A 24,872-nucleotide genomic window follows, 5' to 3' on the forward strand; every position below is an offset into this window, starting at 1 on the left:
TTCTCCTATAATCCTTTTTATTTCTGTAAGGTTGGCTAGTAGTAATATACCCACTTTTATTCCTGATTTTAGTAATTTTAACTTCTCTTTTCTCTCTCTCGCTCTCTCTCATCAAACTAGCTACATATATATCAATTTTGTTGATCTCTTCAAAACAACTTTTAGTTTTTCTCTCTCTTTTTCTATTTTCTGTTTCACTTATCTTTTATTGTTTCCTCTGTTTGCTTTGGGTTTAGTTTGCTCCTCCTTTTTTATTTTATTAAAAAATAAGGTTAGGTTTGGGGTTTGAGATATTTTAACGTAGGTATTTACAGCTATAAATTTTCTTCTGAAAACTGCTTTCACTGCATCTTATACATTTTGGCATGTTACATTTTCATTTTTGTTCACCTCAAAAGTATTTTCTAAATTCTGATTTCTTCTTTAACCTATTGGTTATTTAGGTGTCTGTTATATACTTTGCATATATTGTGAATTTTCCAAATTCCCTTCCATTATTGATTTCTAATTTTATTGGTGATTGGAGAATATACTTTGTATGGCCGAAACCAGTTTGGCTCAGTGGTAAGAGCGTCGGTCTGCAGATTGAAAGGTCCCAGGTTTGATTCCGGTCAAGGGCATGTACGTTGGTTGCGGGCACACCCCCAGTAGGGGGTGTGCAAGAGGCAGCTGGTCGATGTTTCTCTCTCATCGATGTTTCTAGCTCTCTCTCCCTTCCTCTCTGTAAAAAAATCAATAAATATATTTTTAAAAAAGAATATACTTTGTATGATTTCAGTCTTTTCAAATGTTATGGAGACTCATTTTATGACCTAACATATTGTCTATTCTGAAGAATGTTCTATGTATACTAGAGAAAAGTATATATTCTGTTGTTACTAAGTATAGTGTCCTATAGATTATTGTTACATCTAGTTGGCTTCTAGTGTTATTCATTATATTTCCTTATTGATTTGTTTGGATGTTCTATTCATAACTTAAAGTAGGGTGTTAAAATATCATACTGTAATTACTTATTTGTCTATTTCTCTTTTCAATTCTGTTAGCTTTTTGCTTCGTGTACTTGGCAGGTCTGTTGTTAGGAGCATATATATTTATAGTTGTTATATCTTCTTGGCGGATTGATCCTTTTATTATTACAATGTCCCTCTGTCTAGTAACAATTTTGCTTTAAAGTTTATCTTGTCTGATATTAGGATAGCCATTCAGCTCTTTTTTCGATATTGTATGCATAGTATATATTTTCCATCTTTTTACTTTCGATCCATTTGTATCTTTGTATCTAAGGTCTGTCTTTTCTGTGTATAGTTGGATCTTGTTCTTTTTATTCATTTTTCTGCTATCTGGCTTTTATGTGTTTAATTCTCATTTAATGTAATCACTGATAAGAAGGCACATGGAGACAGGGATCATGTGGAGAACAATCACCGATGCCTCAATTGACAGCCAGATCCAAGTCATTGAGAAGGGAAACAACTACAGTGCTTTCAGAGTGTGTCCTCCTAGAGTCAACCTACCTGGTTTCAAGAACTAGTTCTATCATTGAACAGGTCTGGGACCTTGGGCAAGTTCCTTTTCCTCGCCATGCCTCATTTCCTCCTCAGCAAGACGGAGATAAAAATGGTGCCTACCTCGTAGGGTTATCTTAAGAAATAAATAATAGAATTCTTAAAACTTACTCTATCTATTGCTGTGTAACAAGCCATCTCAAAACTTAGTGGCTTAAAATAGCAACTGCTTTTGTTTGCTCACAGATCAGGAGCTCAGGTAGAACTTAGCAGGTATATTAGTTGGGTTTTACCAGAGAAACAGAACCCATAACATACTACATATAAAATAAGGAATTGGCTCACACAATTATGGAGTCTTAGAAGTCCCAAGATCTGCAGTCAGCAAGCTGGAGACCCAGAAGAGCAAATGTCATGGTTTCAGTCTGTGTTCAAAAGCCTGAGAAGCAGGAGAGCCAACAGTGTCAATTTCAGTCCACATCTGAGACCCAACTGCTGGATGTTCCAGCTCGAAGGCAGAGAGAGAGAGAGGTCTCTCTAACTCAGCCTTCTTGTTCTATTCTGGCCTTCAGGAGATTGGATGAGGCACACCCACACTGGAGAGAGCAATCTGCTTTATTCAGTCTACTATTCATATTTTAATCTCATTAAGAAATGCTCTCACAGAATAATTCTTGAACAGCTATCTGGGCATCCTTCTGGTCCAGTCTAGTTGACAGCTGTCATTAGGGACAGCGTTAGGCTAACTCAGATTTTATCCTGTTGGTCACCTATCCTGTTCATCATCTCTGCCATGCCCTGTCCCCTTTCCAGATGCAAGCCATGACTACAAGTATCTCCTACCATACCCCAAGGTTTAATCCATCCAAGTCATTATCAACTCTTCTTAAACTAGTGCAACACCTCCTTCATTCTTGCCCCACATGTAGTCAGAAATGTTCTTAAAATGTATATCACTCCAATGGCATCCCTTCATGCTTATAATAAAATCCATATTCTAGGCCATCATAGCAACATCTCAATCCACGTCTTCTTCCATTCTTTCCTTGCCCTGTCTGTTCCAGAGGCCCTGGCTTTCTTGCTGGTCCTCAAACACACCAAGTTCATTCTGGCCTCTGGACCTTTACACCTGATGTTTCTTCCCTCAGGATGCTCTTCACCCAGATCTTGCTGAAGACGGCTGGCCTCTCCACTCAAATCACTGCTCAGATGTCACCTTCTCAGTGACGTCTTGCCTGCCCACCCCGCTCAAAAACAGCATCCTCATCCCGCCCCTGACCACCCTTTTCCTGATGCAGCTTTATTTTCCTTCTTAGCACCCCCTTAGAATTGCCTGTTTATGTCATTATTTATAGTCTCTCTTCCCCACTAGAATATAAGCTCCACAAGAGCATGGACTTGATTTTCCCAAACACACAGAGTAAATGAAAGAGCCTGAGGTGCACCTGTGGCAAGAGCGATGAGAAGGCAAAGCACAGCAACCCTGACAGCAGTGCCCTGCCTGAACCTGTGCACTTCAGCTCCATCTCTCCACTGGTTCTCACAGTTACGCTTTGCTGTATCAGGAAAGGGAACTTGCAGGCTTAAGGTGTCAAGTTGGGGACAATGGATGTGGGCAATTATAAGATGCAGTTAGGAAAGGACTATAACCGGTCCTTGTTCTGGAACCTGTGGCCAGTGCAGACAATCCAAGGATCCCAATCGCCCATATTATCTTATGTGTGCTACATGCACCACCTTTCTGCCAGAGACATTAGGGAATGTCCTATAGCAGCAAGGAAGAGTCAAGAAAGAAAAGCAACAAATGGGATCACATACCTACTACACGTATTATCCCTTCAACTCTTAAAACAAAGGTGTCACTCTTCATTTCACTGATACGGAAACTGCACAGCGAAATTGGTAGACATTGCCTGCTGATGGCAGCTGGGTGTGCCAGCAGGGAGTTTGCTTTGATTGGTACCCCGGGTTTCTCTTCCTCTCTGCCTAAAGCCTACTGTGTGTCCTGTGATGACACGCTCTCCGTACAGTTGCTGACATGTTTGCTCTTCCCCACAGTGGTGTCCTGTGGCCATCCAGGCTCCCCACCTCATGCCCAGATGTCCGGGAACAACTATACCGTGGGGGCAGTCGTGCATTACAGTTGCACTGGCAAACGGACTCTGGTGGGAAACGCCACCCGCGTGTGTGGGCTAGATGGACACTGGACAGGCTCTCTGCCCCACTGCTCAGGTAGGGGACCTGCAGGAGGGAAAAGGGTCCAAGGGAACACTTGGCTAATGGGAGAGTGACAAGCCCCTCAAGTGTGAGTGTGACAGAAGAATGGGAGGAAAGCAGAGCTTTTGAGCCCTCATCTCATCCCTACCAGGCAGAGAACACAGCTATGAGAGGTCCCAGCTGGACCTCAGCCTGTGGTGGTCTGAGTCCAGCTTCATCAATTCCTCAGCTCTGGCCAATTCATACAGCCCAGAGATTGCAAACTAGGGAGGACATTGCTGTTCCTATAGTTTGAGATTCTAATCCTTTCTCCCAAATTGCACTTCTAAAACATTGAACCAGATTTTAGGAGAAATTTTCAAAGCTCTAGCCACTGTTTCAAAGGGCTATTGGCTGCCCAGGCCAATCCCAGACACACTGTGACTCTATTTCCCCCAGGATGTTGGCCCCTCACCTCTACAAGACTCATTAATCATCCAGTTCATGAACTGGGCAGGACAAGTTCTGAGCCTTGGGGACTCTTTAGCCTGGACGAGAAGAAAGCCAATTATCTGGGTTCCTTCCTAACTTCATTCTGTTTTGACTTCTGGTGAAAGTGACTTGGGAGGATGGCCTGGGAAAGACAACAGCCAAGGATACTGAGGCTTCCTGGGTTGTCCACAGAGCAAGTTCCAGGAGGAAGAGGCATTCCAAAGAGGAAAGGCACACATTTCCAAAGTCTTCTCACTTCTCATGTTTGGAGTCAACTTAGTAGAGGTTGGAAAATGACCTACTGCAAATATTACAGAAACAATCCTCATCTAGAGTAGAAAACTAAGCTGGAAAACCTCCAAAACTTCTCAACCCTAAGATTTCCTAATTTTGTGACTTCCCAAGAACTGGTCCTGCATGTGGAAGAAGGGACTCTTCCTTGGCCACATCAAGGTTGATAGGGGAGACTTAGAAAAAAGCTGACACCTTGGGAGCATGAAATAGTAAAGTAAGAAACTTAAGCCCTAACCGGTTTGGCTCAGTGGATAGAGTGTCGGCCTGAAGGGTCCCAGGTTCAATTCCGGTCAAGGGCATGTACATTGGTTGCAGCACATACCCAGTAGGGGGTGTGCAGGAGGCAGCTAGTCGATGTTTCTCTCCCATCGATGTTTCTAATTCTCTATCCTTCTCCCTTCCTTTCTGTGAAAAATCAAAATGTATTTTTTTTAAGTAAAGAAACACGCCTTCAGCAGACATGAACCCCACTCACTAGGAGAAGTACTGCATTCAGCTGTTTAGTCCTGATCCCGAATATTCTGAGACACAGTTAGCAATCTAATTTCTCCTGAGTATCCATCAAGGATGACAGACACTTGGGAGACCAGAATCATGGGCAGAGCTTTCCTGGAGACCTCCAAGGACAAGACTAGACAGGATTCTATAAATGTTGAAGCTGAGGAATGAATGCCTTAAATTAAAAAAAAAAAAAAAAAAAAGATGAGCCGTAATCAGTTTGGCTCAGTGAATAGAGCAAGGGGTCCCGGTTTCAATTCTGGTCAAGGGCATGTACCTTGGTGTGGACTCAATCCCTAGTGGAGGGCGTGTAGAAGACAGCTGATTGATGTTTCCAATTCTAATCAATGTTTCTAATTCTCTATTCCTCTCCCTTCCTCTCTGAAAAATCAATAAAAATATTTCTTTAAGAAGAAAGAAAATTATTTTTTTAAAATTAGAGATGTGAAGAATAGGAAATTATGATGCAATGCAAGGTGTGCACCAGTGAGTAGAATATAATTCCTCCCTTCCTGAAACTTAGAGATGTCATCTTTTGTAACAGCATCTACTGCCAGGCCAAAGAAACACACATTCAAGAGTTCTAGGATCACATTTTTGGACCTCATTTTGTACAGTGTGCCCACATGATGTATAACAAAATGCCCTGAGTCCTTGAGACAAGTACCTAGGCCATCAAGGACATGCAGAAGCTTCCAGCATTGGAGACATACTTTGGGAAGTTCATTGCTCACCTCTTGCTGACAGGCCTCTTTAGTAAAAGAGTGAGCTGTTGCCATCTGTTCCCATGATACAATATCTGTCCCAGACTCCTTATTTCATTGACATGGGAGCTCCAAACACTGCAGTGGGGGCTTATCTGACAGGACTGGAGAACTCCACCCTCGGACCTATTGCAAAATAGTGCTGGCTACTATGGATGGGAGTCAGAGTACTCACCATTAGGGCCGCCTTTCAGGGGACCCAGTACTGCCTGTTGCATGGGCTACACCTTGGAAAACTTTAAAAGATAAGAAAGCCTGGTCCAATGTAATGGGCCCTCGTTTCTCAAATGTTTGACTTAAAGATTGAATGAATCCCCCTCCCTTGGTAGGAAGCAGAATGGGAAACATGGCATTCTCATAATTCCAGGATTGAGGAAAAGACAAAAATGGACCATGGTAGGTTATACATTATTTAAACACTGCTTTACTCCAACAAACTAAATGTGGTCACTCAGATGTTGACATTGGATGCCCATACATGTGGGTTCATGATGAGGTACATCCACACGAGTTGGAAACTCTATCTTCTCATGCAGAAAGAGTTGAGAGGTTCTAAGACATTTAATCCAGAGCTCATCTGTACTCTGTAATTTGGGAGTAGGGAATCCTCAGTTAAAGGATCAGGATTCAAGCTGTGCTGTTGAGAAGATGAGGCTTTGGCAAGGAGCTTGAACTGTATCCTGTAGGCAATGGGAAGCCAGTGGGGCTATTTCAGCAGAAAAGAAACAAGATCAGATGAGGGGTGATGGTGGTTCATTGGTACGATCTGAGGATAAATGGAAGATGCGTGAGAGAGAGAATTGAAGAGGAAGGGATATTAGGTTGGAGGCTCTTACAATAGTTCAGGCAAGACAATGCTGAGCATCTGAAACAAGATGGTGGCATTGGGAATGGGGAGGATACTCTGCAATCAGCAGCTATTGATGGAAAAGAGGGAGAATGGAGAAGGAGGAAGAGATGCAGCCAGCTTGGTATTCACACTGGTGCAGGCCAAGGAATGAAGGCATGATCCACCAAAGGTTCTTCCCTCTGCCTTATCTCTTCCTTGCTGCGTGGTCCCCAGGAATCTACCAGTGACTCAGACCTTTCTATTCTTTGACCCCTGAGTAGTAAGGCAGGAGCCTGTTCCGATAACTTGGAATAGACACAATCAGTTCTCACCCCCTCGTGCAGGAGGGCCCACTGCCTCCTATACACAGTGGCCCAACCTTCTCCTCGCTCCGTCCTCCACTCCCTTCCTTCCATGCTAAAAACAACGGTACTTGTTTGGTTCTGCTCCTTAGGCACCAGCTTGGGGCTTTGTGGTGACCCTGGGATCCCAGCCCACGGCATACGTTTGGGGGAGAGCTTCGCCCCCGGGAGCCTGATGCGCTTCAGCTGCGAGGCTGGCCATGTGCTCCGGGGATCGTCAGAGCGGACCTGCCAGGCCAACGGCTCGTGGAGCGGCACGCAGCCTGAGTGTGGAGGTAATGTATGTGACCATTCTCTCTCCCCCTTTGCCTGCCCCTGTTTGCCCACTAAAGCACCTGCTCTCACTCACAGATGAGTGATGCAACCATGGCCCGGGGTGAACCCTTGGCCTCCTGGAGAGTGGACATCAACAGATAGTTTGTGCATCCTCATTCATAATCTAAAGACAAACATATTTTCCACCCTCACCTAAGAAGGGAAGAAACCAGGATAAACTAAGTTTAGCCCATTTGTTCACTTATTTTCTGTACTAGAGGCCCAGTGCACGAAATTTGTGCAGTCCCGGAGCCCTCAGGGGATGGCCGACTGATGGCTTAGGCCCACTCCTATGAACCTGGCTTCTGGCTGAGCAACATTCCCTTGTGGGAGTGCACTGGCCACCAGGAGGAAGCTCCTGCATTGAGCGTCTGCCCCCTAATGGTCAGCGCACATCATTAGCAACCAGTCACTCTGCCGTTCAGTTGATTTGCATATTAGCCTTTTATTATATAGGATAGTTTTATTCAACAACTATGTGTCAGATACTGTCATATGTGCTAGGAACACAAGGGTGACAGTGACAGACACACATTGCTCTCTTGGAGCTAACAGTTGAAGGGAAAAGACATATTAAACGAGCATAAAAAATGTCCAAAGAACTAGAAATCCAGTTTTTTAAAAACATTTAAGAGTAATCTAAACTCTTAATGTTGTTCCCTGAAGTAGCCTGGGTGGGGGCAGTTATGTTTCTGCACACACTCCTAAATTTCTGAAGGGACTCTTTCCTAAAACCTCTCCTCCAGAGTCTAACTTTTCATAGCTGCTCCCTAGTCCCTCTGTCACTAAAATCCAGCCTGTGTAGCACTTTCCTAGTCAGGAAGCAGTTTAACAGCTAAAAGGGAGGTGGACTGAGATGTTGGGAGAGAAAGGAGACGACAGGAAACCATTGTCTCGCGTGGGAGGTGTGGAAACAGAATAGGGAAATGCTAGTGTGCAATTGCCAGGAAACACCAGGGACTCACTTAAGGTAGGAGGCCACTAATTTAAAGGGAGAGTAGTCAGCCAAAACCGGTTTGGCTCAGTGGTAGAGCGTCGGTCTGGGGACTGAAAGGTCCCATGGTTCTATTCCCGTCAAGGGCATGTACATTGGTTGCGGGCACATCCCCAGTAGGGGGTGTGCAAGAGGCAGCTGGTCGATGTTTCTCTCTCATCAACGTTTCTAGCTCTCTAGCTCTCTCCCTTCCTCCTCTCTGTAAAATATCAATAAAATATATTTTTTTAAATAAATAAATAAATAAAAACAGCTTTAAAAAAAATAAAAATAAAGTGAGAGTAGTCAGCATTGTCTGGGTTTTTGTTCAACCACATATTGCTACACAGGTACAGGCACAGGGCAGGTGAAGCATTAGGTATAGGGTTGGGGTTTTATTGGGCAACTAAGACATCAGTGGAAAGTGGCGAGGGACGTGAGGGTATACACAAAGCAGTGATTATTATTGATCTTGGGATTTAAGCTGGGTAAAGAGGGGGGTGTTGTTTTTTTAATGGGAATAGGTAGCAGTAAGAAAAGTGGTAAATCAATAGATTATGAGTCCCAATAGGACCAAGAAATGACCACAGAATGAATCCCAGAGGCAGAGAGATGAAGAGATAAGAGGCAGGGTTAGAGAGCAGCTGTTTGAACTTGAGGTTGTAGAGTGGTCCAGCAGAGCACAGGGAGGTGTTCTGGCCCAAGGTCAGAGGACACCTGCCCAGGAAATGAGCCACATGGAGTCAGTGGCCTCCTACTTGTCTGTCCAAAGCCCCACCTTTTTTGGAGTACAAAGTTAGCTTCTACGGGATTTTTTTAGACATAGTAGTCCCTAGTCCCTCTGGGGGGGACATCTGAATTGAGCATCTGAAACAAGATAGTCAGAGAGTCAAGGAGAGAATTTAGTACATTCTCAAATATTCACTGTGACCCATGTCCCCTTTTGTGCCACTCAGACCCCAAGCTGGAGTTAGTCAACATGTCAGGAGTATTTGAGAAACAGAAAGTTAGTGGCTGAGAGTTTGGACGTGGAAGTGGATGCTGAAAGAGTGTACGTGTGTATGTAACGTGCACACAGCTCTTTGTGACTTCCCTGACCGCTTCCACTTATCCTTTAAGGCTCTACTCAAATTCTTATTTCCAGCCCTAATAAGATGCTCTCTTCTGAGTGTTTTCTTTCCATCAAGTGCAATACTTATTACATCACTAGAGGCCTGGTGTACAAATTTGTGCAAGGGTGGGGTCCAGCAGACCCACCCAGATCGGGGCCATCAGGCTGGGCTGGCAGGGGATAGGGATCGCAGGAGGTTGGCTGGCTGGCCCCACCCCCAATGGGGCAGGAAGGGGGGGGGGGCAATTGGGGCAGGGCTGGCCAGGGGAAGGGACCACAGGCAGTTGGCCAGCCATCCCTGTCCCCTGTTCAAACTCCTGGTCAAAGTCCTGGTCAAGGGGATGATTTACATATTAGGCTTTTATTATATAGGATATTTTGATTCATCTGTATATAGGTAGTTTCTTAAGATATCCTGAGCTCCACTAGGGCAAAAGACATAACTTGGTTATCACTGAATTCCTGGGACCAACGCCACACAAATACCTGTTAAATAAATTCATGTTAGAGCCCATCAGTTGTGCTAATTATATAGGAATCATTTTGTATATTTGACCTCAGGACCACATAAATGTTGTTCATACTTATAAAATAAAGTTAAATCAAAGTAATCTCTGAATATCAAAATCAAAACTAATGAATTTAACTATGTATCAAGTTGGTGACTTAATAACCCAGAGAATTACTTAAGCCGACTTGAAAAACAATGAAATCTTACTATACTATATATATCCTAAGAACAAAAAGAACTGCATGAAATCTTAAACTACTTTTAGCAACCATATTGTTAAGTAATAATATTAGTATTACTCTTCTGATACTATTACATACATAGTACCATAGTATCCTATCTAATAAAGGGGAAATATGCTAATTGACCCTCACACTGTCAAAAAGATGGTGGCGCCTACTACCAATAAGGAGGGACTGTGCTAATTGACTGTCCTGCCCTCAAAGATGGTGGTGCCCACAGCCACAAGATGGCAGCGCCCAGTCCTCTTAGCCCTGCAAGGGTGGCAGGCCGCTCCATGCACCTGCCTCTGGAGTCCCTCAGCCCCCAGCCACCCAGGGCTGACCCAATGTATAGGCAAACCTCAGATGGTGGCTGCTTAACCAAGGCCCGAGGCGCAGGCAAGCCTCAGATGTCAGATAGCGGCTGCCCAGCTGCCTAGGTTGGCAGCTTCCCAGCTGCCCAGGGCCAGCCCAAAGCACAGGCAGCCTTGGATGTTGGCTGCCCGGCCACCAAGGGCCACCCAAGGCTCAGGTAACCAGGACTGGCTGAGGCTTGTACTGCTGGTAGTGGCAGCAGCAGAGGTGTGATGGGGGAGTCACCTTCCCCTGATCACCGGGTCACCTCCCCACCCCTGAGGGCTACCGGAATGTGAGAGGGGCAGGCCGGGCTGAGGGACCCCCCTCAAGTACATGAATTTTCATTTACCAGGCCTCTACTATATAGATAAAACAAATTAAAATTATGTATTGTCATTAAGAACCAAAATTTCCGGCATATAACAGATATAATATAAAAATTTCAAAGTTAAGGAAAACTCTTAATCCTAAATGTAGATTGGTAATATCAGTATAAGCTCATAGTTTATTTTAAAGCTGAGAAGTTATGTTTCCAGATATATCCATTCTAAAAATCTAAAATCAATGAGTGCCCTTAACATCGAGATTGTGGCTTCTAAATCCAATCTCCATTGAATGCAACTAGAGCTCTTTGGAGAAATGGCAGATTCTAGAACGGAGGCAGGAAATAGAAAGGTGACTTGGAACATCTTGTCACTCTAGCAAGGAATCTACCAAAGACAAGTGGAGTCATGAAAAGGTTCCCACTAGTCTAAGATGGGATACTTTGAGCATCAATAAGAATAATAGTGGAAATAGTGGAATTAGCATATTCCCTCTTTAGTCGAAGACTCCAGAGGCAGGTGCATGGAATGGCCTGTCACCCTTGCAGGGCTAATTCTACTCAAGAGGGAATATGCTAATTGACCTTCACACCATAGCAAAGATGGTGGCACCCACAGTCATTAAGGAGGGAATATGCTAATTGACTGTCATGCCCTCAAAGATGGCGGCACCCACAACCACAAGATGACAGTGCCCAGTCCCCAGGGCTGGCCGAGGCTTGCGCTGCTGGCAGTGGCAGCAGTAGAGATGTGATGGGGGGAGTCACCTTCCCCTGATCACTGGGTCTCCTTTTACCTCTTAGGGTCCCAGACTGTGAGAGGGGACAGGTCAGGCTGAGGGACCCCCTCCCTCCAGTGCATGAATTTTCATGCACTGGGCCTCTAGTCCTATATAATAAAAAGTTAATATGCAAATTGACCGAACAGCAGAACGACCAGTCGCTATGACGCAGATGCTCAACACAGGAGCTGCCCCCTGGTGGTCAGTGTGCTCCCACAGCAGGAGCACTGCTCAGCCAGAAGCCGGACCAATCTGGCGAGATCAGTGATGTTGGTGGTGGGAGCCTCTCCCACCTCCGCAGCAGCGCTAAGGATGTCCAATTGTGGGCTTGGGCCTGCTGGGAGCTCCCGGACTGCGAGAGGACACAGGCCAGGCTGAGGGGACACCCACCCCCCAGTGCACGAATTTCATGCACCGAGCCTCTCTAGTAGTAAATATACTTAAATCCATTGACTGTTGGTCATTTTTGAAGCTTGCTAAAGAACCAACTTCTTGTTCTGATGTCTGATTAAAAGAATAATCAAACATTATCCAGCCTTCCTGTATGACTTGCATTTCAGGGTAAGCAAATATTTGGTGACAGGCATGTTCTTTATTAAAGTTGTCTAGCAGATGCAGAAAGAATTATAGAATTAGAATATCACCCTTTTCTATCCCCTAATAGCAAATCTAGTCTAGCAAGATTGCTGTTAAAACCATTAAGAGAGAAACTAATGAGAATTGTATCATGCCAGAACCCATTGATCAGCCTCAAAGTCAGGAATAAAGAAACAATCAGATATTCTGTGCCTCCTGATGGAATGCAAGGGAAAAGGCACAAAACCCCCATGCAGTGCCCTGGTTTCTGTAACAGATAAATCCCAGGACAGGGAACAGCCATCTCTGGATTCCAAGGGTCTTAAAGACACACCAACCAAATTGCCATAGCTGGGCCTTGTTTGGATCGTAATGCAAACAAATCAACTGTTAAAAAAAGAGAAGGGTGGGAGAGAGGGGGCGGGGAGAAAATTAAGAAAAAATAAGCACAGATTGAATATTGTGAGATACTAAGGAATTGTTTAAATTTTTACATGTGATGATAAAACAGACATAGTCCTTATGTTTTAGAAATCATACAGGTCTCTTCTTCCCTTCTGAAGGCGAGGTGATCAGGCGTGGGAGCAGCGTAAGAGGCACTTCCATCCACAAGCTCCTTACATATGTAGCACACGGTTCCCACTCGGGGCCACCCTGTTCTGGGGAATGATGCATTCTTTTGGCTTCCTAGTGATCTCCTGTGGCAACCCCGGGACTCCAAGCAACGCCCGCGTCATGTTCAGCGACGGCCTGGTTTTCTCCAGCTCCATCGTCTATGAGTGCCGGGAAGGTTATTACGCCACAGGCCTGCTCAGCCGGCACTGCTCGGTCAATGGCACCTGGACAGGCAGTGACCCAGAGTGCACAGGTGAGAAGCCAGGCCCGTGGGCTCCATGGCAAACGGTGGCCGAGAGCAATGGGTTCCTCCGTGGGAAATGGGAGAGGCTTTCTGGAGTGATGGGACTTGCCCCTGGATGAGATTCATACAATTAATATCTGTTTGTTTAGGACACATTGGCATTGGTTTCAGGCCACTGAGCTAAGTGCTTTGTTTTATAGGCGATGCCATTGGATGCTCAACCCATCCATCCCCCTGAAGTAGCTATTTAGCCCCCCTTTACATGAGATGACTGAGGCTCCGAGGTTGCGATACACCAATTTGCTGTTTCTCAGGCTCTGGCCAGATCCTTGGGCTTTCTTTTTCTCCTGTAGGGCAAACCCCCAGTGCCCAGCCTGAGTTCTTTCCACTTTAACACTGCCACTACCCCCATCATTGTTGGTTCCTCTCTCCCTTGCACCCATCCCCACCCTGGCCTGGCTCTCAAGCCTCGTGTAACCCTCCGACTCCCCTTTCTTGCTTCTCTCAAGGGAAGCCCCAAGCCCTTTTCCCTGGAAAGTGAGTTGCTCTGGGGCCCAGATGGAGGGAAGTGATAAGATAAGGAATCTGACAACGTTCTTCTTTTCCAAGTCCTAGTCTTTGGTGTCAGGCTCTAGCTGAAATCCTATGTCAAGTTCACTTTTGTTCCACAGCCAGCGCTCCCCAACCCTCAGCCCCACTTGACACCATAGCATAGTTACAACCATTGCATAGGTCCTCGGACCCTGATTCTCAGCCCCTGGGCCTACAGAGTCCTCCTCACAGAATAGCAGGGGGTAAGATACACCTGCTGGCAGACAAATTGTCTGTGGGGTTCACTGACACATCTTAGGCTCTTCAATCTGGAGACCTCCCTGAGCCTTCTGGGTACTTCCTCTTGAAGGGGTGAGCTTTGAAAAAGAAGGATGGTCATCATAGCCCAAGTTTCTGGGGTGCATAGGATATTGCGGCAAGGAGAGTGGGGTGCAGGAGGACTCCTGCAGGGAGACTGGGCAGTGCCCTCTTAGGAACCTGGGAGGGGCCAGTATTTCTTATCTGACAAGTTTCCTTCCTGAAAGTGTGCAGGGCGTGACAGGGTGGTGTTGGAATGCTGGGGACCAGGGCTGGGTGGACAATGCTGAATCTGTCTCCCTGTCCTAGTCATAAAGTGTGGTGACCCTGGGGTTCCGGCCAATGGCCTCCGGCTGGGCAGTGACTTCAGGTACAACAAAACTGTGACATACCAGTGCGTCCCCGGCTACACGATGGAGTCCCACAGGGTGTCTGTGCTGAGCTGCACCAAGGACCGGACGTGGAATGGCACCAAGCCAGTCTGCAAAGGTGCGTCCGAGGGCTGCAGGCGTGGGCTGAGGGCCAAAGAAGATACAAAAGTGAGACGTGGGCCTTGGGCATCTAGAAGGGAGGGTGGCGAGGCAGAGCCTTGAGATCTTACCCAGGGGCCTGTGGGGTGAGGACCGGCCCCTCAACATCTGCAAGAAGGGAGTCAGAGGTACCATGGCAAGGCTTGGGCTTTGAGAGGAGTGGGTTGTGAGGTGCCAAAGGAGCAGAAAGACCAGAGCTCCCTAAGTATGAGAGGCCATTCCTGACTCCTCCTGCTCAGCCCAGACGCCTGCCAGGTGCAGGGGGGCCAGTGACATCCGTGCTGGTGACGGGCCTGGTTTCACCGGGGCGGCACCGGAACTCAGCCTGCTGTGGTCTCCCTGCAGCCATCATGTGCAAGCCGCCTCAGCTCATCCCCAACGGGAAAGTGGTGGGGTCCGACTTCATGTGGGGCTCCAGCGTGACGTATGCCTGCCTGGAGGGGTACCAGCTCTCCCTGCCCGCGGTGCTCACCTGCGAGGGAAACGGATCCTGGACGGGAGAGCTGCCTCAGTGTTTCCGTAAGTTGCTCATAGGGCTCTCTAGCGCCTCCTGTCTGCCGCTCCTTCCCCTTCCCTCAGAGCTCTGCTGCTAGAAGTTCTAGACCAGATACCCCACCCAAGACCAGGGAGGACCTTTGTCAGACATGATTGAAGAAAGAAGGAAGTTTAAAGGGAAAAATTGAAAATACATTGAGCCCTGCTACAGACATTGTGTGGTCACAGTGGCAAGAAATTAAGCCATAGATGAGAGGACGGTTTTTAACCCAAAGGTTGTTAACTGGCTCAGTCAGTACCCAGCGGTGGGGGGCCAGTGCAGGAAACATGCCTGTCTTCATGGGAGATACCTGCACAGAGGGCTCCTGGGAACTCCTGGTTTCCCGGTGACAGTTTATTTCTACCCACCTGGCCCCGTCGTGACCCAGAGCGCCCCAAGTCCCCCTCAGGCCTCATTTCTTACCGAGCCCCGGGGAAGCAGGGTCCAGGTCACTTATTCTTGTCAGAGCCAGGGAATTGGTTCTGGGTATTTTTCTCCTGTGCCTTGGACAAACAATAGGACCTATTTTTCCCGTCCACTGGGCATTGGTCTAAGGCTGCAAAAACCTGTCAACATACTCATGACACTGTTTGGGTACCCCTGACAGTTTGCTCCCATTTGAGAAATGTCAGCAGAGGCGAGGGCCGGCAGCTCAGACGTGGACCCAGAAAAGGCAGCACTCGGTGCGTGGTTAACCTTCGTGTACCGTCAGGGCAACATTGGGAACGGAACACAGCGAGTCTCAGGGCAGAGTCTGGACTAGAAACAGTGCTTTTCTTCTCGAGAAATAGCTACATTGCTTCTTAGCAATGCATTACAGTTATTGTAAAAAAAAAAAAAAAAAAAAAAAAAAAGGTGTGATATCTGAGAAGACAAAGAAGAGCGTAACAGTTACTGAACTCTCAATTCCCAAAGGCAGCCACAGCAGTGTCTCCATGCCTGTCGCTCTGCATGTTTGCATGTATATAGCATATGGGTATGGTTTTCTATAAATGGTATTGAGTCGTATGTGCATACTAGCTCATGACTTGTATGCATTGATAGGCCAACAACACCTTTTTCTACCAATTAGATACCGACCTACACATCATCATTTTTAATGGTTTAAAGAATTTCCTTGTTGTAGATGCCACAACTTGTCTAATCTCCTTCTGGTGACAGATTTGGGTTTTTCCAGTTTAATCCTGTTAGGAACAGTTCTGTAAGAAATAGCCCTGAAAATAGCATTCTTTACCCTCCTGATAAAGTCCTAGGAGTGAGCTGGGTCAGCAGACATGCACTCTCTATGTTAGGACACATGATGCCAAACTCTTCTGGAAAGAGTGTCCCAATTTGCACACCCTCCAGCAATTTATGAAAACATTTCTTGACTTCTTACCTCATTAACAATGGATTTTTCCCATTTTTTTTTATATTTACCAGGCTGAGGAGTTTTAAAAGTTACCTTCTTATTTTAATTGGTACCACATTGCTTATTAGCAAGACCGTGTTTCTCTTTCTTTGTCATCCATTAGCATTTATCTTTTGTATTGCCTTTTTCTAGCCACTGTGACTTCTGATCATCTTGGCCTTTTATTGATTCTGATTGGTCAGGTCTAGTCTCCCAGTTTCCATGGCACAGACTTCTGATTTGTTTGCATATTATCATGAATCTCATGACTCTGTGTACATACACACACACACAAACACACACACACACACACACACACACATACACACACACACATCATAGCCTAAAGAATGTTTTTCATGCCTGAAGGGATGTCTTGGGAACTACGGTAGTCAGATGTTAATGATACTCTGAAGATCTGAATGAATAAGCACACTCCATGCACTACCCACCCCAGTGTAAACGCACACACGCCCTTTGGAATGACAGTTGTCCACACTATACATTGAGAGCCATGAACACACTCAAACCTTTAAAGATAAAGTCCACTCCTAGAGAATCTCCTCCAAGAAAATAATACAGGTAAAAGAAAGGCCAGGGGTAACTTTATAATAATAGAAAGAGTATGACAAACCATAATTATGATACAACCTCTCATTGTGGAACTGTGTAGCCAATAAATGACAAGGTTGCATAAACCTGGGAAATGTTCACAGAATATTAGGTGAATAAAACAAGGCTAACAACCTTTGGGAGTTGGGTTTGCAGCCATACACAGATTTACCTACAAGTAAACAGACCAGAAGTGGGGGAGCTTGAAAATGGGGGGTCGCAGGGGGAGAACAATGGGGAGTGGCTGAGAGTTCATTTTCTCTCGATGTTCTAAGCTTCCTGTAGTATTTCTCCGTTACCTGGATGGTTACGGATAAGCACTTTGAATGTGGGAAGGAGAGGAAACAGCAGCAGCAGGGGTGGGGACCCTGGGGTCGCACACTGGGTTCCAGGAAGCAACTTGGGCCTGTTTCTCCCTTGCGCTCCCAGCCGTGTTCTGCGGAGATCCCGGGGTCCCGGCCCGGGGGCGGAGAGAGGACCGCGGCTTCTCCTACCGGTCGTCCGTCTCCTTCTCCTGCCAGCCCCCTCTGGTGCTGGTGGGCTCGCCACGGAGGTTCTGCCAGTCAGACGGGACGTGGAGCGGCACCCAGCCCAGCTGCATAGGTGAGAGGGGGGTGGGGCCCTGTCCCAGCTGCGGGCATCCCTCTTTGGGGCCCAAGGTGCTGGCTTTCCTTCCCTGTGCTCGGGGTCTCACCTGCAAAAGGGGCACGTCCTTCTCCGAGCTTCTTGGAGCAGATGTGACACGGCCAGAGTTAATGTGTCACGGGGCATGGTGGTGTCCACCAGGGGTCCGGCTCGGGTAGGGTCATCGAGAGGCAGGGATATCGGGACGTGGCTCCGTGTTTTTCTCTCACCTGTTTCTCAGCGTGAGCCGAGGCAGGGAAAGCTTCCATGACCGTGACCATGTGGTCTGTTTCTTTGTTTTGCGATCCAGACCCAACGCTGACCACGTGCGCGGACCCCGGCATGCCGCAGTTTGGGATACAGAACAGTTCCCAGGGCTACCAGGTAATGGGGTTGGCCAAGATCGGGCCTCGGGCCTCCTGCCCCTTCCTGTCACTGTCGGCCTCAGAGCGCCCGGGGACCTTGCGTGGAACAGCACTAGCGGGGGCGAGACCTTGGGAGCTGGCGGAGAAGGCTCTGCCTGTTGGCGCTGAGCTCACGGGACCCGTCCCTCTTGCACATTATACCAAGAAACGGGAAAAACTGGGATATGGTCACACAGTGGCTTCTTAGCCGTGAAATGAATGAACTGCAGCCTACCCAGTGTGGGTACATCTTAGCAGTGCAACAGTAAATGACAAAGGTGGTATGGTACTATTTCTGTCAAGATTAAAACCAAGAAACAGCCGAAACCGGTTTGGCTCAGCGGTAGAGCGTCGGCCTGCAGACTGAGGGGTCCCTGGTTCGATTCCGGTCAAGGGCATTGGTTGCGGGCACATCTCCGGTAGGGGGTGTGCAAGAGGCAGCTGGTCGACGTTTCTCTCTCATCGACATTTCTAGCTCTCTATCTCTCTCCCTTCCTCTCTGTAAAAAATCAATAAAAATATAAAAAAAACAAAAAACAAAACAAAAAAAAAACAAGAAACAGCCCTAACCGGTTTGGCTCAGTGGCTAGGAATGTGGGAAGGAGAGGAAACAGCAGCAGTTGGGGGTGGGGACCATGGGGTTGCACACTGGGTTCGGTAGAGCGTTGGCCTGCGGACTGAAGGATCCCAAGTTCGATTCCGGTCGGGGACATGTACCTTAGTTGTGGGCACGTCCCGGTGGGGGGGTGTGTAGGAGGCATCTGATTGATGTTTCTCTCTCATCAATGTTTCTAACTCTCTCTCCCTCTCCCTTCCTTTCTATAATATAAAAATCAATATAATATATTAAAAAAAAAGAAATACATTGCTTAGAGATGTACATACACATATGTGGTAGAATTATTCTTTCACAAAGCAAGGAAATTAAAAACAGAATTCCAGGCGGTGGTTATGGCCGAGAGGATGCTGAGGAAGGGGGTAGGGAAGGGACACCCTCATCTATAATGTTCTAGCCTCTGACTAGTGGGCTCAATCTAAAGTGTTCCTTTTATTGTTATAACTCGTGTCTACATGGGCTCCATAGACTTTTCCTGTGCACCAAATACCACATCATAATTTCTGAAGGGAGAAAGTTATAGGCTGGGTCGTGTAGGACTTTGAGGCCAGGAGAGCATTTTGGAATTTATTCTAAATCCCAGGGGACACCATTGGAAGGAGACTCGATCTGATCTACCATCTGGCTGCTGATGAGGGAACGAATAAAAGGGGCTTACGAATAGAGGCCAGCCCTGGCCGCTGTGGCTCAGCGGGTTGAGCATGGTCCCAAGCTTGATTCCAGCTCAGGGCTCATGCTCAGGTTTTGGGTTCATCCCTGGGTCTTACAGAAGGCAACCGATCGATGTTTTTCTATTACATCAATGTTTCTTTCTCTCTTTCTCCCTGTCCTTTCCCCCAACACACTCTCTCTCTTTCTTTCTTTCTCTCTCTCTCTCTCTCTCTCTCTCTCTCTCTCTCTCTCTCTCTCTCAATTAAAAAAAGAAAGGAATAGAGGCTAGACAAGTAGGACACTTGCCGCAGCTCAGGAGGAGGGTGGTAGGGCAAGGGTAGACAGTGGACATGGAGAGAAGTGAAGGGGTTAGAATGTATTTTGTGGGTAGAACTAAGAGGACTTTGTGATGGATTGGACCAAAGGTTGAAGGAAAGAGAGGCATCAAGGATGACGTGAGGTTTTTGATTTACACAACTGGGTGGATAAAGATGCCATTTGTTGAATGAGATGAAGAAACACAAACAGACAAAGAGGTTGAGCATGGAGGAGGGGGGTGGAAATTAAGAGTTTCACTCTAGCCAAAATCGGTTTGGCTCAGTGGATAGAGCATTGGCCTGAGGACTAAAGGTCCCGGGTTCGATTCCGGTCAAGGGCATGTACCTTGGTTGTGGGCACATCCCCAGTAGGGAGTGTGCAAGAGGCAGCTGATCGATGATTCTCTCTCATCGATGTTTCTAACTCTCTGTCCCTCTCTTCCTCTCTGTAAAATATCAATAAAATATGTTTAATAAATTAATTAATTAATTGTAAAAAAGAGTTTCACTCTGTATTAGAATCGGCCCCTATAGGTCATAGAAACACATAGGTGTCCTGAGCTGGGCAATCGAGTCGCGTTGTAGGAAGCTGGTGGGCAGCGTCATCCCGATGGATCTGACAGGGAGAGAGGGAGCTGGTGGTTGTGGGGGGTGAGTCAGACGGTGAGGGACACATGGAGGGTGAGCGTGGGGAAAATGCCCGATACTGGAGTGAGGGAGGGAGGGCGGCTCTCTGTCAAGAGAGATTTACAAAGCACAGTGTCAGATCCTCTGGGGAACATGTCTATAAGGAAGACAAGGCTCCCATCCTGAAGGAACTTACCATTTCATAGAAGAAAGAGACACAAGTCACCTCTGTTTTGTGCCTTTCTTCACATTGTATAAAATGCCTCCAGATCCACCATCGCATTCGTGTCGCAGCCTTCTCGCGCAGTGGTGACGGGCTGGCCTGCCCCATCCACCCGCAGGAAAACTGCAGTGTAGAGAGCTTCACGCAGCTGGCAGTCAGGAGAGGCCAGACCCGAGGTCGGGCTCTTCCAATTCCGAGCCTGGCACTGCCCACAGCAGCTGAGTAGGGAGCGTCCCACAAGAGCATTGATGAGAGTGTTTGGCGAGTCCATGTAGAAGAGGAATAATATGAGGACAGATAAAAGACAGATAAGATTTAGCCCAGCAAAGAAGTGGAAGAGGGGGCTGCGGGCAGCAAGAATAGGAGTTGGGTCGTGGGAAAGTGCGTGACGGAGTGACGGGTATGAAGTGTGACTGCGTGGGAGGTGACCACAGGACCTTCCGTCCTCCCGCAGGTGGGAAGCACAGTGCTCTTCCGCTGTCAGAAAGGCTACCTGCTCCAGGGCTCCACCACCAGGACCTGCCTCCCCAACCTGACCTGGAGTGGAAGCCCGCCCGACTGTGTCCGTGAGTGCACACGCCCGCCTCCCAACACAGCCCGCCTTGGGGATACAGTGTCCCCACCCCCCCAGCTGGGCAGCCAGGGCACTGGGTGCTCTGAGTGACAGGGCACACCAAGGTTGGTCTCTTTGTCACTGTCACGCCTTGGGGACTCACAGAAAACATTTCACACAAAAGCCTTCCTGATCTTGAAGGCAAGCCTAGGCCTTAGCAAAAATAAAAAGAACCTTCTGGGGGCAGCAAAAACTAGTAACTACCACAGCCAGCCCTTGAGATGGAAGATTCCAGGCTTTTGGCCTTAGTTACTCTTCTTCCCTCGGGATAAGTGCTGCAGGCTGCAGCTCCCCGGGGCTGATAAGCCAGCATCGCCCTGGTGTCCACCATGTCCAGGCCTACAGACCCAGGGCTGGGAGGTGGGGGGACATGAGAAGGGCCTGCAGGGGACAGGCATTGGGGGGGGGGAGGCATGTCCCTTCTGGGAACGGTAATGGTTGAAGGCCCTACACTCCCAGGTCCAACAGTGTCTCCTCTCGTCCAGCCCACCACTGCAAGCAGCCAGAGACGCCAACCCATGCCAACGTCGGGGCCCTGGACTTGCCCTCCATGGGCTACACACTCATCTACACCTGCCAGGAGGGCTTCTCCCTCAAGGGCGGCTCCGAGCACCGCACCTGCAAAGCAGATGGCAGCTGGACGGGCAAACCTCCCATCTGCCTGGGTGAGTGTGCCCACCGGTGAGCCCCGCCAGGGTGGGGGGCGGAAGGCGGCTGAGCCTGAGTGAAAGGAGGGCAAAGAGAAGGAGGAAAGAGGATTTCCAGGAGCTGGGCTCTGCCTCTGACTTTCTGAGGCGCTGAGTCCCTAGGAGCTGAAACCAGGGCAGCCGAGAGAGGTACACAGTGAATCCTTCTGCCTGTGCTTAAATGCTAGTCCGCTTCCAGGATTACTAGTGTAGTTAGTCACCAGACAGAGACAATCTCTTCATTTCACCGAACTAGAATACGGCATTATGCCTAACCTTGATAAAACAGCACCCATCCGCAGATCCCTCAGGGTTACCAAGAGGTCACAGACCTCCCTCCCCCTGAATTTATTCATTCTCTATTCATTGAGCATTATCCCTGTGTATAACTGCTAAGAATTTGGGGGTGAAAGACAGAAACCCTGCCCTACGGGAGCTCACATTTAGCCACATCAGAGATAACAGTACCCTCAGGAACATAGAGATGGGCTGAATTTGGGATGCGGTGGATGGTCACTAATTCAGTCTAAGAGGGGGAGGGTGAAGTCAGAGAAGGCTTCCTGGAGAAGATGGTCTGGGAGTCCAGGAAGGATGCCCGGGTGGTGTGGCTCAAATGTTAAGTATCAATCTATGAGCCAGGAGATCACAGTTTGATTCCTGGTCAGAGCACATGCCCAGTTTGTGGGCTCAGTCCCCATTAAGAGGCATGCAGGAGGCAGCCAATCAATGATTCTCTCTCATCATTGGTGTTTCTCTTTCTCCCTCTCCTTTCCTCTTTGAAATCAATAAAAATAATTTTTTTAAAGAGTCCAGCAAGAGTAACAGTCACTTGGGTGCTGGAATGGCATGAAACTTTCTTACAGGTGATGGACTTGCCATATGGCAGGCATTATACTAAGTACTTTGGGTGTGCTACCTTATTTATTCTTCTCAGTCACCCTCTGAGGCAGGTTCTGTTTATATCCCCATTTAATATATGGAGAAACCGAGGCACCGAGAGGCTAAGTAACATGGCTGAGGCCACCAGCTGGTAAAGGGAAAGAGCTGAGATTCAAACCCTGAAGGTCTGAGTTCAGCATCTGAGCTCTAAGTACTCGGTTGTCCTGCCTCTCAGAGAGAAGACTCAAGGTCAGAGCCTTTATCAGAGCCAGCATTTCATAACCACCTTGTATTTTCACCATATAAATAGCTGTGAATTTCCTTTATTTATGGAAAGTAATATTTTCCACATATGATATTAATACAAGATTTCATTTTTAGAGTACAATTATTTAAGCTTTTCATGTGGTAAAATATTCATACTATAAAAGTTACCATTTTAACTACTATTAAGTGTACAATTCAGTGGCATTAAGTACATTTGCAATATTGTACAACCATCACCACTATCCATTCCAGAATTTTTCATCATCCCAAACAGAACTCCATTAAACATAATTTTTCATCTCCTTGAAGCCCCTAATAACCTCTGTGACACTTTCTAGCTCTACGAACTTGCCTGTTCTGGGCGCCTCCTGTTAGTGGAATCATCTGATAGCTGTTGTTTTGTGTCTGTGTTATTTCACTTAGCATAATGTTTTCCAGGATTATCCATGATATAGCATGTGTCAGAATGCCATTGCTTTTTATGCCTGAGTAATAATTCTTCAATGAATATTCCTTCCATGGATAGACCACATTTTGTTTTTTATCTACTTATTCACTAATGGACACTTGGGTTGTTTTCACTTTTTGGCTATTATACTATGAACATAAAAGTATATCTTTTAGCCGAAACCGGTTTGGCTCAGTGGTAAAGCATCGGTCTTCGGACTGAAGGGTCCCAGGTTCAATTCCTGTCAAGGGCATGTACATTGGTTGCAGGCACATCCCTGGTAGGGGGTGTGCAGGAGGCAGCTGGTCGATGTTTCTCTCTCATTGACGTTTCTAGCTCTCTATCTCTCTCCCTTCCTCTCTGTAAAAAATCAATAAAATATATATATATTTTTTTAAGTATATCTTTTATATGGACATACATTTTTCATTCTCTTGGGTGTTTGGGAGTAAAATGACAAGTCTACGTTGGACATTTTGAGAACCTATCAAATGGCTCTGCAAAGTGCCTGTGCCATTTTCTGTTTCCACCAGCAATGCGCCAAGGTTCCAATTTCTCTTTCCTTGCCAGCACGTTACTGCCCGTTTTTTTATAACCATCCAAAGTGGGTGTAGTGTTGTCTCTCACTGTGGTTTTGATTTACAGTTCCCTAATGGCTAAAGATACAAGCGTCATTTCATGTGTTTATTGGCCATTTGTATAGCTTCTTTGGAGAAATGTCTAATCAAATCCTTTGTCCATTTTTTAATTGGGCTATTTGTCTTTTTATTATTGAGTTGTAAGAGGGGTTTTTTTTTAATCCCTTTGATTTCTTTTCTCCCAGATTTATTGAGGTATAATTGACATATAAAAATGTAATATATTTGAAGTTTACAGCATGATAGTTTGATATATGTATACATTGTGAAAGGATTTCTACCATCAATTTAGCACATCCATCACTTCACTCTTTGGTTGTTTTTTATAAGTTTGAATCTCTTAGCAAATTTTAATTATACAGTGTAGGATTATCGTCAACCATCATTACATGTTATACATTACATCCTCACGCCTTATTCATCTTATAATTGAAAGTTCAAACCCTTTTGCTAACCTCTCCCTATATCACCCTGCCCCCCAATCCTTAGCAACCACCCTTTGTTTCTATGAGTTTGACTTTTTTTAGATTCCACGTGTAAGTTGTACCATATAGTATTTGTTTGTCTTTCTCTCTCTTATTTCACCTACCATAGAGTCTTCCAGATTCTTCCATGCTGTTGCAAATGTCAGGATTTCCTTCTTTTTTAGGGCTGAATAATATTCCATTGTCCAAATACGTACACCACATTTTCTCTCTCCACCCGTCCATGGACAGACACTTAGGTTGTTTCCATACCTGGGCTATTGTGAATGACGCTGCAGTGAACGGGAGTACAGCTATGCCTTCAAGGATTTCATTTCCTTCAGATATAAATCCAGAGATGGGATTGCTGGATCACAAGTTAGTTCTAGTTTTAATTTCTTGAGGAACCTCCATTCTGTTTTCCATAGTGGCTCTATCAGTCTACATTCCCACCAACAGTGCACAAGGGCCCCCTTTTCTCCACATCCTCACCAGCATGTGTTAACTCATCTTTTGGATAATAGACATC

The 24,872-nt window shown here is 46.6% G+C and overlaps 1 protein-coding gene across 9 annotated transcripts in view; it reads left to right on the forward strand.

The window, feature by feature from the left end:
* The window catches only part of CSMD2 (CUB and Sushi multiple domains 2), a 541,275-nt gene that overhangs the window by 504,397 nt on the left and 12,006 nt on the right, over positions 1–24,872 (forward strand). For 7 of the 9 annotated variants that reach the window (XM_084873018.1, XM_084873017.1, XM_084873019.1 and 4 more), the window contains 9 exons: positions 3,567–3,740; positions 7,036–7,218; positions 12,803–12,979; positions 14,129–14,308; positions 14,695–14,868; positions 17,316–17,489; positions 17,821–17,894; positions 20,803–20,914; positions 21,447–21,626. In XM_084873018.1, coding sequence (XP_084729144.1) covers positions 3,567–3,740; positions 7,036–7,218; positions 12,803–12,979; positions 14,129–14,308; positions 14,695–14,868; positions 17,316–17,489; positions 17,821–17,894; positions 20,803–20,914; positions 21,447–21,626 — 1,428 coding nt within the window. Of the gene's footprint in view, positions 1–3,566; positions 3,741–7,035; positions 7,219–12,802; positions 12,980–14,128; positions 14,309–14,694; positions 14,869–17,315; positions 17,490–17,820; positions 17,895–20,802; positions 20,915–21,446; positions 21,627–24,872 lie in introns of those variants that run through there. The other 2 variants (XM_084873022.1, XM_084873025.1) reach the window with 2 other exon arrangements.

Source organism: Pipistrellus hanaki (genome assembly GCF_964339955.1).
Source record: "Pipistrellus hanaki genome assembly, chromosome: 2".
Classification (NCBI taxonomy): Eukaryota; Metazoa; Chordata; class Mammalia; order Chiroptera; family Vespertilionidae; genus Pipistrellus; species Pipistrellus hanaki.